The 16912-nt window shown below is 45.1% G+C and overlaps 1 protein-coding gene across 1 annotated transcript in view; it reads right to left on the reverse strand.

The window, feature by feature from the left end:
• The window catches only part of PXDNL (peroxidasin like), a 412750-nt gene extending 401478 nt beyond the window's left edge, over window positions 1-11272 (reverse strand). The window contains exon 1 of the mRNA XM_042972968.1: window positions 11003-11272. Coding sequence (XP_042828902.1) covers window positions 11003-11166 — 164 coding nt within the window. The 5' untranslated portion in view covers window positions 11167-11272. The remainder of the gene's footprint in view (window positions 1-11002) is intronic.
• Between the last annotated feature and the right edge of the window lie 5640 nt (window positions 11273-16912).

The raw sequence follows: 16912 nt of genomic DNA on the forward strand, positions 1-16912 counted from the left end.
GAGATCGTTCGCTGGTCTCACAGCGCACCCCTGACAGGCAGCATTCATGAAACGCCTCTCTGGGGACAAAGATGTTGGCTGACACCATTTCAATTCCCTGCCCCTCAGCACGAGCACAAAGTCACCAGCGCGGCACCGACACTGGCTGCCTAACTTGCTTACCCCAGGCCCCCCCTTACTGTGCTCTGGCAGAACTGCCCTTCTCAGTCAAGCCTGCCTCAGTCCCAGCATGGGGGGCCCCTCGCCCAGAGGACCAGCACAAGCCCCTGCCCACCCTGGAGAGATATAAAGATAAGAGAACATTATGAAAAACGATACGCCAACATGTTAGACAACCTGGAAGAAACGGGCAAGTTCCTAGAAACATACAAACCACCGAAACTGAAAAAGGAGAAACAGAAAACTTGAACAGACCTATAAGCAGCAAAGAAATTGAATCAGGAATCAAAAAATTCCCAACAAATAAAAGCTCAGGGCCAGATGGCTTCCCTGGGGAAATTCTACCAGACATTTAAAGAGTTAATACCTATTCTTCTGAAACTATTTCAAAAAATAGAGGAGGAAGGAAAACTTCCAAACTCATTTAATGGGGCCAGCATTATCTAACCAAAACCAGATAAAGACTCTAGTAAAAGAGAGAACCACAGGCCAACATCCCTGATGAACGTGGATGCAAAAATTCGCCGTAAAATACTAGCACATCGAATCCAACCATACGTTAAAAAAAAAATCATCCACCACAACCAAGTGGGATTTATTCTTGGGCTGCAGGGTGGTTCTATATTTAAAAATTAATCAGGGGCGCCTGGGTGGCTCAGTCGGTTAAGCGTCGCACTTCGGCTCAGGTCATGATCTCGTGATCCGTGAGTTCGAGCCCCCGCGTCGGGCTCTGTGCTGACAGCTCAGAGCCTGGAGCCTGCTTCGGATTCTGTGTCTCCCTCTCTCTCTGCCCCTCCCCTGCTCACACTGTCTCTCTCTATCTCAAAAATAAATAAAACATTAAAAAATTAAAAAAATAAATAAATAAATAAAATAAAATAAAATAAAAATTAATCAACGTGACACACCCCAGTAATAAAGGAAAGGATAAGAACCATACGATCATTTCAATAGATGCAGAAAAAGCATCTGACAAAGTACAACGTCCATTCATGAAAAAAAAAAAAAAAACCTCAACAAAGGTTTAGAGGGAACATACCTCAGCATAATAAAGGTCGTATATGAAAAACCCACAGCTAATATCGTCCTTAGTGGGGAAAAACTAAGACCTTTTCCCGTATGATCAGGAACAAGGCAGGGATGTCCACTTTCACCACTGTTATTTAACGTAATACTGGGAGTCCTGGCCACAGCAATCAGACAACAAAAAAAGGAAAGCCATCCAAATCAGCAAGGAAGAAGTCAAACTTTCGCTATTTGCAGATGACATGATACTCTATACAGAAAACCTGAAAGACTCTACCAAAAAACTGCTAGACCTGGTATGTAAATTCAGTGAAGTCACAGGATACAAAATCAATGTACAAAATCTGCTGCATTTCTATACACAAATAATGAAGCAGCAGAAAGAGAAATTCAGGAATCGATCCTGTTTACAATTGCTCCTAGGAATAAACCTCACTAAAGAGGTGTACGACCTATACTCTGAAAATTATAAAACACTGATGAAAGAAACTGAAGATGACACAAAAAAATGGAAAAACATTCCATGCTGATGGATTAGAAGAACAAACAGTGTTAAAATGTCTATACTCCCCAAAGCAATCTACGCAGTTAATGCAATCCCTATCAAAATACCACCAGAATTTTTCACAGAGCTGGAACAAGCAATCCTAAAATTTGTATGGAAGTACAAAAGACCCCAAATAGCCAGAACAACCTTGAAAAAGAAGAGCAAAGCTGGAGACATCACAATTTCAGACCTTGAGTTATATTACAAAGCTGTAGTGATCACAGCAGTATGGTCCTGACACAAAAACAGACACAGTGATCAACAGAACTGAATAGAAGACCCAGAAATGAACCCACAACTCTATGGTCAATTAATCTTCACCAAAGCAGGAAAGATTAGCCAATGACAGTCTCTTCAACAAATGGGGCTGGGAAAACTGGCCAGCAAACTGCAAAAGAATGAAACTGGACCACTTTCTTACACCAAACACAATAATTACTTCAAAATGGATTAAAGACCTAAGTCGTAAATGTGAGACCTGAGACCTGAAACCATAAAAATCCTAAAGGAGAACACAGGCTGTAACCTCTCTGACATCAGCCATAGCAACTTCCTTCAGATATGTCCCTTGAGGCAAGCGAAACAAAAGCAAAAATAAACTGTATCAAAAAAAAAAAAAAAAAAAAAAACAACTTCTGCACAGCAAAGGAAACAATCAACAAAACTAAATGGCAACCATGGAATGGGAGAAGATATTTGCAAATGACACATCTAATAAAAGATCAGTATCCAAAATACATAAAGAACTTATGAATCCCCCAAAACCAATAATCCAATTAAAAAATGGGCAGAAGGCACAAATAGACATTTTTCCAAAGAAGACATCCAGATGGCCAACAGACACATGAAGAGATGCTCCACATCACTGATCCTCAGGGAAACCCAAATCAAAACCACACTAAGATACCACCTCACACTTGTCAGAGTGGCTAAAATCAACAACACAAGAAACAAAACGTACTGGTGAGGATGCGGAGAAAAGGAACCTCTCGCACTATTGGTGGGAATGCAAACTGGTGCGGCCTCTGGAAAAGAGCATGGAGGTTGCTCGAAAAGTTAAAAATAGAGGGGCGCCTGGGTAGCTCAGTCGGTTAAGCATCTGACTCTTGATTTTGGCTCAGGTCGTGATCTCACAGTTTGTGGGATCAAGCCCCACATCGGGCTCTGTGCTGACAGCACGGAGCCTGCTTAGAATTCTCTCTCCCTCTCTCTCTGCCCCTCCCCCATTCACGCTCTGTCTCTCAAAATAAAGAAATAAACTTTTTTTAAAAAGTTAAAAATAGAACTACTCTACGATCCAGCAATCCCACTACTAGATATTTACCCAAGGAATACAAACAGACTAATTCGAAGGGATACACGCACCCCTATGTTTACTGCAGCATTATCTACAACAAACTATGGAAACAGCCCAAGTGTAGATGGACTGATGAATGGATAAAGAAGATGTAGTATATATTTACAATGGAATATTACACAGTCATAAAAAGAATGAAAGCTTGCCATTTGCAATGACGTGGATGGAGCTAGAGAATAGTATGCTAAGCGAAATTCGTCAGAGGAAGACAAACACCATATGATTTCACTCATTTGTGGAGTTAAGAAATCAAACAAAGGAGCAAAGGGGGGAGACAAAGAGAGAGAGGCCAACCAAGAAACAGATTCGTAACTATAGAGAAGAAACTGGTGGTTACTGGAGGGGAGGTGGGTGGGGGGCTGGGTGAAATAGATGACGGGGATTAGGAGGACACTTATCATGATGAGCACTGAGGGACGTACAGAATTGTTGGACCACTATATCGTACCCCTGAAACTAACATTACACTGTCTGTTAACTATACTGGCATGAAAATAGAAACTTAAAAGAAAAACTCCCCACCCCCCCAAAAAAATCTGTGTCCTTACCCTTGGAAAACATTTACCCACCGTATTATAGATATCTATCCTATCATATCCAGCCATTAGCGCTTTGCAGTATTTGAGGTTAAATGAGGGCCTTTGGGTTCTGCTTGTTAAAATAAATGAAGTTAGTAGACCTCGGATTTTTTTAAATACGTTTAGCTGAAATCAGGTTCATATTTTTCTTTTTTCCATTTCAAAATCCAAACATATTTTTTTTCTCCTACTCAGATAAGAATCACTGGGAACGGAACGATCAGTCCAAACTGATCAGTCTGTAACAGTCAAACAAGATGATTTTTAAACATAACCCTGTTTTTCACTGCATAGTGTGGAGTCAGACAATAAAACCATGTCGTGTCATCTGTTGTGGCTACTCAGTCGCCCGAAAGAAAGGCAGACTGTTGAAAATGCTTAAATGTCTCGTGTCGCACTTGGAAAAGTTGCCATGATTCGAATTTTGGGCAGATGTGCTTCATTTTACGCAACAGCAAGAAGGAGAATTGTGAAACATATATGCCTCCCATGTATCTCAAGAAATCGTTTATTGTATCTCACAGTGGAAAGGATTAAATAGAGAACACACCATGATGTTTCAATTCGGTCACTAACCTATTTGTTTTTGATAAATAGTTCGATAACTTAAACCCGAGTCACTGCTATGGGCTGAGTTCTTGATTCCCCTTCAATTTCACATGTTGAATCCTTAATCCCCAGGGTGCTGTTGTTAGGAGGCGGGGCCTTTGGGGAGTACTTAGGTCACGAGGGGGGAGCCCTCAGGATAGCATTAGCGCCCTTACAGGAAGAGACAGGAGAGAGATGGTCTCCCTCTCCGTCCTGTGAGGATCAACGAGAAGGCAGCATCTCAATGGACCAGAAGAGGCCTTTCATGAGACATCCTGGACCTCTCAGCCTCCAGAACTGTGAGAAATAAATGTCATTTCGATCACCCAGGCTAGGGCCGCCTGGGTGCTTCAGTTGGTTAAGTGTTCGACTCTTGATTTTGGCTCAGGTTATGACCTCGTGGTTCGCGAGACTGAGCCCGGCATCGGGCCTGTTATGACAGCACGGAGCCTGCTTGGGATTCTCTCTCTCTTTCTCTCTCTCTCTCTCTCCCCCAGGGCCCCTCCTCTCCATCTCTCTCTCTCTCCTTCTCCCAAAATACATACATAAACTTAAAAAAACAAATCACCCAGTCTATGGTATTTTGGTACAGCAGCCTGAGCTAACACAAGCACCTTAAGTAAGTTGACCACTCCACCGAATAAGCGACACTTTAAATTGAAGGCAATAAATTAACACAAACATCCGGTTGCTCAACATCCACTGTCTCCTGAACTGAATTTCTGTAATTCTCACCATCATTGTAACGTTTCTCTCTCTCTCTCTCTCCCTCTGGAGCCAGAAACATCAGACTCATTCCGAGCCTGGGCTGGGACATCCATCTGCCGCAGCCGTGATGGTCTCCAGATGCCTTGGCTCTGAGGCTTGAGGCCTCTGTCCTGCTGGATTTTCTCCCTTTCCGATAAGAGGGTCTGCACCCTGCCTCGTCCATCTGGACCTCAAGCTCTCAGCTACGTTCTCACACTGACGTGCGATGGGCCGCCTCCCCTCGCCTCCCCTCGGAGCTGCAAGGTCCAACGAAAACATACTAGCCCCCCCTCTCTCCCGTCCTTAATCCTCCCGCAGGACTTCCCATTCCCCTTGCCTACCACTCACACGAAGCATCCCCGCCCTCTAGACAACAAACGAGAACAACGCGATCCCTTCGACCTTCTTCTCTTCCAACATCTTGGAGGCACACGTGGGACTCTGCTATCTCCACTTCTGCCGGGTTTGACCACCCTCCTCCCTCTTGAAATACCGACAATACTCCTCTCTGGGACGCCTCCTCCTTCTTCGGTGGCCGTGTTCCTCTCGGACTCCTCTCTCTTTTCTCCCCAGGGGCAGCATGCCCAGCACGGGGTGGAGTTGTGCAGTGCACAGACCTTGCAACCACAGCTGGTGGGCCGGGCTCCCGCTTACATCTGTTCCCCTGGCCTGCGGGGCTTTCCAGAGTTGTAGCCTAGGCTGCCTTTGCTCATTCTACAAGCGTCTCCTGGGAAATTCCATTTCCTCCTGGCTGAGTTAATGCAAGCTCTTCTTCCAGGGACTCTCAGGGCTGCACCCCTGGCCTCCCGAGCTTACTGTATTTCTGAGCCTCTCCCGCCAGGATGCCCAAGCAAAACTCAACAAGGTTTCTCTATTCAGCTTTTCATATATGCAGGAGCTGTCCAACCAGAACGGGAACCTCAGCTTTGCCACCTCGTGTGGTAACTACCCCCCTAAAAGCTGCCATTGTGCGGTGTTTTCCTTCATCTCACATAGAATCTACAGGAGGGACTGAAATGCAGAGCTCAGTGTAGAAAACACTAGTCTACTCCACTCATTTAATCAGCACAGATCGCCCAGGTACAGACCATGGTAGGAAACCCCCCCACAAGATCACATGGATCCTGGCATCACTCGGCAATCATGCGTCCCCATTTTGCTGATGAGGATACCGACACTCAGAGGGGGACGCTAACACCTCCTTGACGGAGGCCAAGTTCTGAAATCTGGAAAAGCCGGCCTATCACTCCTTAATCCTTGCAGTCTGGCTTCTGCTCCCCAGCTGAAGCTGCTTTTGCGAAGTCATCTGCACCGTCCGAGGGTCAGGCTGTCCTTCAGCGCGCAAGCTCAGCACCGCCGTCCCTGGGTCCCGCCACTCCGGGAAGCGTCGTCTGCCTTCCCTGCCGTGGCCTGGCCGGCTCACTCTCCCCCTTCAGGGGCGCGTTCCCGTCACACTCCTCTGCCCTGCAGTTTCCCTGGTGGCTTAGGGGAGTGCTCAACGTCACAGATCTGCATCTCCGGGTCAGGTCCCCATAACCACCCGCTGCACTTCAACTGTTTGTCCCACGGGAGACCTCCAAAGTAACACGCCCACATGGGACTCGTTTCTCCCCTAAACTAATTCTCCTGTAGGTTGGCTTGAATGAAGGGTGACTCCCGGGGATCAGGGCCGGGCCCCACCCTGGACAGTGGGGCCGACAGCTGGCGGCTTTTCCCCCTCCACACCCCTGACCTTGCCCTCTCCTCACTGTTCCTCCGCCCCAAATCCTCACGTGGGCTCCACGAACACTCACCGCCCCTTCTAGAACAGCCTTTTCTCTTTCTCCTCTGAGGACCGAGCTGTCCTGAGTCACGAGGGTGGTGAGGCTGCACGGCGTTAGGTCCCCAAGATGGGAGGCACGTGCCGAAATAGCGTACCTTGACTCACGAAGTGGCCAATGAAATGGGAAATGCGTTTCAACTTTTAGCTCCATTTCTCTCCCCAACAGGTCCGCAACCGGGGGGAGGTTTGAATTTAGATGCAGTTCAGTCGGGGCCCTCATGCTTCCCTTCAATCGGGCCAAACGGGGGAAGCATCCAGGGCGCCCAGGCCTGCTCACCACCGGCAAGTGATAACTCAAAGCCAACAAGTTACGTCAGTTATAAAAAAGTTATGAAAAATTCTGTTTCAAAGGTCAAAGTAACCCCTGAGGGTTAAATTAAAAAAAAAAAAAATCTAACTGGATTGGAAACTGGAAAGAGCTGAAGGAATCCTATTTTCTTCTCGGACAAGATGACATTTTTATCAGCTGGATAAACGCTTTCACGACCGAACGTGTCATTTTCCCACTCGCCACCCCCAGCCTTCCTCCCGAGGTTTGTCTTCCTTGGAGGGCAAGGCGGCTTCATACATAAAGGAAATGCCTCAATTAAATAGTGAAAACTTCACACTGTACATACTGGTGAATTTAAAACTTTGGGGGAAATTCTCATTTTTTCCATTTTTCTCATGAAACTGAGATGGTTTTTTAGAGTCCGTTTAATCACAGTCCCTGAATTCCACTGATGCTCACTCTTTCACTCCCGGAAATTCTAAGAACATCTTATTTCTGAACCAGCGACTGAGATTCCGGAGGTACAACCTCATGACCCGGGGCCAAAGGAAAATCAACGAAAGCTAAGCAGGGCTTCTGACTATTGAACAGGCACTCCGAAGTTCATTACTAGAGATTTTTTGTTTGCTAATTCCAATTCCAACTCTGAAAGATTTGCTCTGCTAAAATACACTTTGAGGAGTGACAGTTTCCAAATGGTAGTGGACCGGGGCGCCTGGGTGGCTCAGGCCGTTGAGCATCCAGCTCTGGATCTTGGCTCAGGTCGTGATCTCACCGTCCATGAGTTAAGCCCTGTGTCGGGGCTCTGTGCTGACAGGGCGGAGCCTGCTTAGGATTCTTTCTGTCTCTCTCTACTCCTACCCCACTCTCTCTCTCTCGAAATAAATACATTAAATAAATAAATAAATAAATAAATAAATAAATAAATAAATAAATAAATGGTAATGGACTGTTTGCTGATACTTGCTTTGAACACCCAATGATCTCTTTATAGATGGAATTAAATTAAAATGGGGGGGGGGAGTAGTTCTGTGTTTTTCCATACTTGAAACACTCATTAGCCATAATCAGTCATTAAGTATAGTGAAGTTTCCTTATCTACGGTTGAGAAGAATATTTTCTGTATTAAGGTTAAAATTTTCACAACACGTAAAGGCAAAATCAAGAAAATTATACTGCCGCTCAGGAAATTTACCAAGCACTCTGGCTACGAATCATGCGACATGTTGTTGCACCGTTCCCACTGTCACAATGACCACACACATCTGGGCGTGGTTTGACAAAAACTCCTGATGCTGCTGCTAGGGGGAAATCTGGCCAGGTCCCCTCCGCCTCGGCTTTCAGAGGCTGATTGGGTTTTTCTTCCTCAGCATTTTTAGCTTGATGCAGTTACTTGCGTACTTTCATAATACTGCTCACATGACCATGGAATCCCAGGTCAGCTGGGACCCAAAAGAGGTAGAGCACCAAGTTTCGTAAACGTCACATACATTTCTTGGCCTTTATGCCATTTCTCTAATAAAGGTCGCAGATGAAAGGTCCCGGGATAAAAGGAATCCACAAACGCGTGTGGTGGGGCCTATATGCTGTTGCGTTTCATAAAAAACAAAACAAGACAAAAAACGAGCAAACAACTTAATTATCCTCTAAGATGTAAAAGTTAGGGAATTTCATTTCTGACTTCCGCATCTTCTTAAAAATATGGCAAGCTCATTAACAATAGGCCCACATTCCCACAGGGCAGCCACGAGCTCAGGAGCTGGCCGGCCCAGACCGCTGACCACCTCTCCCTCCCCTCCCTCCCCGCATACCCCCCCCCCCAGACCCAAGCCGAGCTGTCCCGCACACGACTCACACAGTAGTTTGCCTTTACTGTACCAACCGGTTTCCTGTAGGCCTTTGGGTTTGCAGCTCCTGACCTTAATTGTAAATATAATGACAGTGAACCCTTCCGTGGTGCTTAGTAGGACCAGACACCTCCCTAAGTATTTGACACGCATTATCTCATGTCATCTTCAGAATGACCCTAGAGGGTGAACACCGTTAGCGTCCCCATTGAATGGACTAGGAAACTGAGACAAGGAGTGGAGAACTCACCCATGGCAACACACATTTCATCTGCAGGGCATCTGCCTCACGGGCAGGCCTGGTCTGGAACCTGAGAACTACTTTATTTCTACATGGAGTGGAAGGCTCTTCGAAAGTACATGCACAGTGTTGGGGCGCCCGGGGGGTGCAGTCTGTTAAGCACCCGACCTCAACTCGGGTCACGGTCTCACAGTTCGTGGGTTCCAGCCCCGCGTCGGGCTCTGTGCTGACAGCTCGGAGCCTGGAGCCTGCTTCGGAGTCTGTGTCTCCCCCTCTCTCTGCCCCTGCCCTGCTCGTGCTCTCTCTCTCTCAAAAATAAACATCTAAAAAAGCACATGGACAGTGTGCTTTCAGTCCTGCCCATTACATCCAGAAGAGAGTGTCTGAGTGCTCATTTCTTCTTTGAAACACCAAAGAAGCAAAATCTTAGGTCCAGGTTGGAACTTAGGCGGCCTTTTCTTTAAGTCCATGGCACTTGATGAGACAAGCCGTCTCCTCGCCAAGATTCTGTTCCTGTCAGAAACCGTTCCTACAAAGTGACACAGGGATGGTGACGAGGACGAAGGCCCCTCTGGAGCAGTGCTCTGACTGGCTGCACAACGCAGGGGTCCCAGGCTCAAGAATCTGTCTTACTGGTTTTGAGAGTAAGACATATTTTGGTATTTGCGAGCAACACACAAAAGGCTCATTCAAAATTCCTAAAAGCACGTGTGGCAAATCTCTCTCTCTCTCTTGCTACACAACCACCAACCACTAGCTTCGACTTTTCATTAGCAGGCTAAAATCCTCATTTCATGATTACAGCCAACACACACACACACACACACACACACACACACACACACACACACACACGGTGCTGATCTTATCTCACATCTCGAACATCTCGAAATTCCGGGAATCTTAGGCTATTTCCCCTGTGCCCAAGAATGGACTTGGAACGGGGAAAGGAGTTCCCTCTTCCACGGACATGACACAATCCACAAAAACTTTACCAGGGAGAACCCTTCAAATCTGTCCTTTCAGCGATTTTCCTTGTCTTGTGATGTGAGGCTTGAAAATTATAGTAACAAAAGATCTGCACTTCACACGTATTATTTAATTTAACCCACACGTCAATTCTACGACACAGGCTTACTATCGCCCTATTGAAGAGAAGGAAGCGGAACTGGAACCCAGGCCCACCTGATTCCTATATTGCGGGTTATTCTACCATCCCAGAATGCCTCCCGGATGCTGATTAGTCACGGCTCCGGAAGGCTTCCAAGCACCCTGCTCTCCTGGTCCATTCGGAGGGACCGCCCTGGAAAACCAACAGTCCCTCAAGGGCCTGAGACTGAGAACGTCACCCACCTGAGACGCCCAACGCAAAGCCCAACAATGAACAGAAAAATCCAGGTCGCCCGCACATAATGAATTGGAAGCACATTCCGAAGCCAAGTCGGTTCTTTCCAAATGGGACAGATACATGCTGAGACTAATTAGGAGTCTGAAAGTCTCTGGAGGAGAGGATGAAAGGAATAACCTGAGAACCTACGCAGGAAAACTCCTAAACAAAGATGAAAATTCTCAATAGCAAGCTCTGGAAGATGCTGGAAAAGAGAACTGCACCCGGTGCAAATACATTTATTTCAGCTCATCCTCGCTCCCATTTTCTAGTCCCACAAAGCAGAATCATTAAGTTGCCCGAAAAGCGGCAAAACCCTCTCCCGGCCGGCCGGGAGCAGGGACCGCATCAGGAACCCCAGTTCAAAGAGGAGCGCTCGGTTCCGGCAGAGGGCAACGGGGCGGCGCTGCACCGGCATCTGTGTGAACTTACAGGACTGTGGTCTGCTGCGGCACCTGAGGAATGTGATCCAGCGTCAAGTGCATGCAGCGGACGGTGCTCTTCGAGCAAAGGCACCGGCTAGGGCAGGGGAGCGCGGGCGGGCACCACACGACCAGGAGGAAGCAAGTGGTCCAGCAGGGGAGTCTGGGCGCCATCGCTCCATCCGCTGCCGGAAGCGAAGCGGCGGCGGCGGCGGCGGCGGCGGCTGCCGTGCGGGGCCCGTCGTGGGGAGCCCGGCTTGGGAGCCCAGCTACGAGCGGCTCCCGGGGAAAACTGCGCTTCTGGCCAATCCAGGAGCGGGGAGATCACGTTACAGGGCAGGGGGCGCCCGCCGCCTCTAGGGGGCGCCGCACCCCCCGAGGGCCGCGGAGAAGCTCGTCCCCGCCGGAGCCGCTGCGGGAAACGAGCGTGCGCCGCAGGCGGCAGAACGCAAGTGTAAAGCTTTTCCAAAGTGGCTTCCACTGCGCGTTACGTAAGCCCGGGCCTCCGGGCCCCGAGCTGTCTGTCCTTCTGCAGCTCAAGTGGATTCGTGATGTACTGAACCAGTGCACAACGGCTTTCCTTTTTATCCGGTAATACCGCCAAACCCTAAAGGGCAGGCAGGGTTCTAATTCGCTGGTCTAGGCTCACATTTTCCTGTGCTTCCAGAAATCGGTTTCGTTGCCTCCTGCGCATTCCACTCCTGGAAACCCAAAGCACCTCACTCTTGACATTCAAAGCAGCTACTTCCGCTTTCCTCCTTGAATATTTAACGTTCAAGGCTGTATGTTTAAACCGCGAACTCCTGTACCAACGCGCAGAGGGGACAAGCTGATAGAAAAACAAACGCGCAAAGTACAAGGCCGAGCCACCTCGGGTCCGGGTGCACCACGGCCGGCCGGAGCCTCATTTTTCGGGTTTAAACGGCCACGGGTCCCTGAGGGAAGTGGCCCTGAGTCACGGGCAGGGACAGACTTCAATGACCACGCCTTACACACGTGCTTTTTTGGTCACTCTAAGCAGGTATTCGGGAAAGGTTTTTGGTTTTATCCTTAAAGTTTTCAAACAACTCTTCCCCCTGAACTAGCACTTTAAAAAATGTCAAAGTAATAGAAAAACACATGAAAATGTGGGATGGTCCCACCGGGGCAACCATCCCAGAGAACCAGACTGGCAGGCAAATCTAGTCATTGCAGGTCTAGTTTGGTCAAACTTTATCAACCTTACGAGGAAAAATAAATTCACTCGCCTCCTTTCCAGTAAGTTTTCAGTCCCTTTACATTCTACTGCGGGTGAATACTGCCCTCTTTTGGCAAAATGTTCAAACTTAAATACGTGGGGTTTTAACATTATTTTTAAAATACAAAGATCAGAAGAAAACAATGTCCGTGAACGAGAAGGATTTTAAAATACACTTTAAGCATGCTGACATTGTTCATGTGTATTTTACTGTCTAAGTCTATCGCCATAAACTAAAAAAGCAGATTTCTTTTCAACCCCACGTCTTACAATAACTATGCTCTTACCACCAATGTTTGTGACTTGGAGGGCTTGGATGGACGAGGCATACAAATGTGTGCGTTTTCAGTTCAAAATACAATATTAGCTTGTATTCATAGAGCATTTTTCCAGGATGGACTATACACTTTCTATAGGTTTCCTTAGAAACCCAAGCTGCCATTAAATGAGACAATCTACCCATTACCTCCCACGAATACAGGGCAAAGAACCGCAAGCAAGGCACAGAGAACGACGTGCATGACACAGCCAGTACAGGCTGTAGATTCTTTCCCAGAATGCCTTAGAGCAACTCCCTTGCAGAAAACCATTAAGATATGTCAAATACCATGAACGTTTTAAAAAATACATCGATGTGCTAAGTGAAAGACACATACAAGAGTCCAAAAATGAAGGGAAAATGAGAAGCTGGCAAGGTAAGTAAACACAGGTTGGTTCAGCTTCAGAGTATTTGCTTAACCAAGTAAAATAAACAGATTTGGGGGTAGACGGGAAGAAGCAAAAGCCCTTTCCTAAGTGGACCGTCTGGTGGAAAACCTGTATTTTCATCAAGTTCATGAAGGACGAACTAGAAACAATCCACTTTACCCCCTTCCCCCATCCACCCAGAAAATGCAAGGAAAATTGCCTTTCACACTTGAGAGGGGGAGGGAGTAAAACAAATCTCCCTGGAGGTATATCCCCAAATTAGCTTTTACATGAATTTCCTACCTGAGTGGTCTGAAAACCTTAAAAAGAGGTCATGCCCTAGTAGTGCTTCTGGCTTAGTCAAAACCCACAAAATGTAAGAGAAAGTTATAAAAGCCTTAGAAACATAGTGCACAGGGACACCTGGGTGGTTCACTCAGTTAAGCGTCTGACTTCAGCTCAGGTCATGATCTCATGGTTGGTGAGTTTGAACCCTCTATCAGGCTCTCTGCTGTCAGCGTGGAGCCTGCTTTGGATCCTCTGTCTCCCTCTCTCTGCCCCTCCCCAACTCGCGTGCGCACGCTCCTTCTCTCTCAAAAATAAACATTTAGAGAAAAAAAAAAACATCATGCACAGAAGCCCACCTCATAAGTATTCAAGTATATATGGAATATAATATTAGGACCTGTAGGTTTAGAGAAATGAATGTATAAATAGCAGAAATTTATAAAGAGCAGAAAATTATAAAAACAACCAAACAGGTTTGAAAAAGAAAAATTAAGACATTAAAACCCAACGTAAGGGTTTAACAGCAGATTTAAGGCAACGAAAGAGAGAATTAGTGAGTAGAAGATCAATTTGAAGAAATTATTTTAAATTCACTGCTGAGAGACAAAAAGTTGATCAATATTTATAAGGAAAAAAATGGCCAGTTCCAGAACTGATGAAAGACACTAACCCACACAGCTACGAGACAAATACCAGTAGGATAAATGAAAAAATTCATACCAAGGCACATTTTATGAAACTAGAGAATTAACAATGCCAAGACAAGAATATTTTCAATGTCAGGACAAAAATCTTTAAAATACAAAGATAAAAGACAGATAACCTTCAAAGGAATGGCTATTGGTTGACTTCTCAACAGCTGTAGTGAAAGCCAGAATGTAGAAACGTAACTCCACTGTTCTATGGGAAATACCATTAATCTAAAATTGTGCGGTCATACTTTTCAAGAAGACGAAATTTTTCCAAACAGGAAACAACAACAACAACTAAGAATTAGCAACCTACGGTCTTTCACTAAAAGAAATTTTAAAAGATGGGGGAGCCTGGGCGCCTGGGTGGCTCCATTGGTTAAGTATCCAACGCTTCATTTTGACTCATGTCATGATCTCACAGTTCGTGAGTTTGAGCCCCTTGTCCGGCTGGGCACTCACAGCACAGAGTCTGCTTGGGATTGTCTTTCTCTGTCTGCCTCTCTCCCCCTTCTCAAGATAAACTTAAAAAAAAAAATGGGGGTGCCTAGCTGGCTCAGTTGAGTGTCTGACTCGATTTTGGCTCAGGTCATGATTCCAGGTTTGTGGAATTGAGCCCTGCATCATCAGGCTCTGCTGAGTGTGGAGCCTGCTTGAGATTCTGTCTGTCTCCCTCTGTCCCTCTACCCTGCTCGCCCTCTGAAATTAAAAAAAAAAAAAAAAATTAAAGATGTATTTTAAGCAAAAGAAAATTGTAATGACCTAAGACATTATACCTAAGAAAGTATAATGAGCAGAAAACAAAGTGCAAATGTGGGAGTAAAGCTAATGGCATACTTTAGGGGCTTACGTATTTAGAAATAATACATACAATATGTTAGTCTATTAATTTTGAAGCGATGACTTCAGAGCTGAGGTGTCCTACGTGCCTTGCCTCACTTAGGAAGATAGGGTAACTTCAGACTTTGATAAATTAGGTGAGTGTTTTAAAATATTGAGTGGGGCGGGGGGGGCGGGGAAGGAGCACACATAAACAGGAATGGACAAAAACTAAGAGAAAACAATTATCCTTTAAAAAGAGGAGAGAAAAAAAATATTGAAAAAGGTGTATAGCACAAAATACTCGGTACTAATATTTAAAATGAAAGTAAATGGATGGATTGCTTTAAGTAAAATTCAAACTCTAATTTTTTTTAAGAGATTCAGCTATATGTTAATAAGAAACATCGCAAAAATAAGGATATAGAAGACATTGAAAGTAAAAATTTTAAATGCTACATAAGTATCAAACCAAATGGACTTTGAAGAATATAAAAATATCAAAAGGGTTCCCACATACCATTAAAGGTTCAAATCGCCAAACGGACATAGCAAACCTAAAGTGTAGTGTCATCGTATCAAAATATACAAAGCAAAAATGGAGAGAACTACGACGAACTGACATTCTACCATCAAAGTGAGAGATTTTGCTGAAAATCACAAAAGCACAGAAAAAATGTTTACATAGACTGTATTAGATTTGAATACAGTCAAAAATTTGACTCAAATGACATTTACAGAACACTATACTGAACAACACAATATGTATTCTAAGCACACCATGCCATTTATTTAAAATGACTTTGGGGCACCTGGGTAGCTCAGTCAGTTAAGAGTCCGACTTTGGTTCAGGTCATGATCTCCAAGCTTGTGAGTTCCAGCCCTGCATCAGGCTCTGTGCTGACAGCTCGGAGCCTGGAGCTGCTTCGGATTCTGTGTCTCCCTCTCCCTCTACCCCTCCCCCACTCATGCTCTAAAATAAACTTTAAAAAAATTTTTAAATGACTTTATATGGGCAATAAAATAAGAAACAAGGCTGCTCTTGTTCATTGCTTCTATTCAACACTTACAGGAGGCCCCAACTAGCATATACGCAAACAAAAACAAAATCCAAACAAAACAAAATCCAAAGGGAAAAACAAACTGTCTCTACAAAGACGATTTGGTTATCTATGTAGAAAATTTAGAACAATCACAACAGTGTTTTAAGTAATGTTCAAAAACCAATACAGAGCAAACATAATTTTAATAAACATTACAACAGTATTGAAAAATATAAAACATGTACACATAAAATCTGAAGATGTTTGAAACAAAATTGTGTACCTTTACTAACACACTTAACAAGATGTAAATAAAAGAAGTACCATATTTATGGATCGGAGGACTCCGTATCATGAACATGTTACCTCTCACATAAATTGATCTATAAATTCAGTGTGATTCCAAAGGAAATCCCAAAAAGACTGTGTGCATGTAATCTGAGGGGCTGGCTCTAAAATGGTTATCAAAGTCAAAAGGTCCAAGACTGGCCAAGATATTCCTGAAATTTAAGTTGAAAGGACTTACCCCACTAGATCAAGAATTATTGTAAATCTGTAGTAAGACTGTGCAATTTTAGCACAGGAATCCATAAATGACTAATAAAACAGAAAAGAAAATCTGGACACAAAGCACAAACATACGAAAGCTTAATTTATGAGAGTTGAAACTGCAGATCAGAGGAGGAAAATGGGACTTGTCAAAAAATGGTGTCGAAACAGTTGATCAACTATGTAAAAAAAAAAAAGAACTTATTATTTCTCGCTTTATGCAAATATCAGTAGCAGGTGTACTACAGACTTAAATGTGAAAGACAAAAATCACAGAACTTTTGTGAGAAAATACAGGCTAGTATTTTCATGATCCTGGACTGAGGCTGTGTGAAGGTGAATCTCGCACAATTAAAATTGAAAACGTGGGGGTGCCGGTGTGGCTCAGTCAGTTGAGCGTCCACTCTTGATTTCGACTCAGGTCATGATCTCATGGCCACGAGATTGAGCCTCACATCCAGCTCCACTCTGGGCATGGCGGCTGCTTAAGATTCTCCTCCCTCACCGTCTGCCCCTCCCCTACTTGTACCCACTCTTAAAAAAAATGGGGGACAGGGGCGCCTGGGTGGTGCAGTCAGTTAAGCGCCTGATCCTTGACCTTGGCTCAG

Source organism: Panthera tigris, chromosome F2 (assembly GCF_018350195.1).
Source record: "Panthera tigris isolate Pti1 chromosome F2, P.tigris_Pti1_mat1.1, whole genome shotgun sequence".
NCBI classification, from domain to species: Eukaryota; Metazoa; Chordata; class Mammalia; order Carnivora; family Felidae; genus Panthera; species Panthera tigris.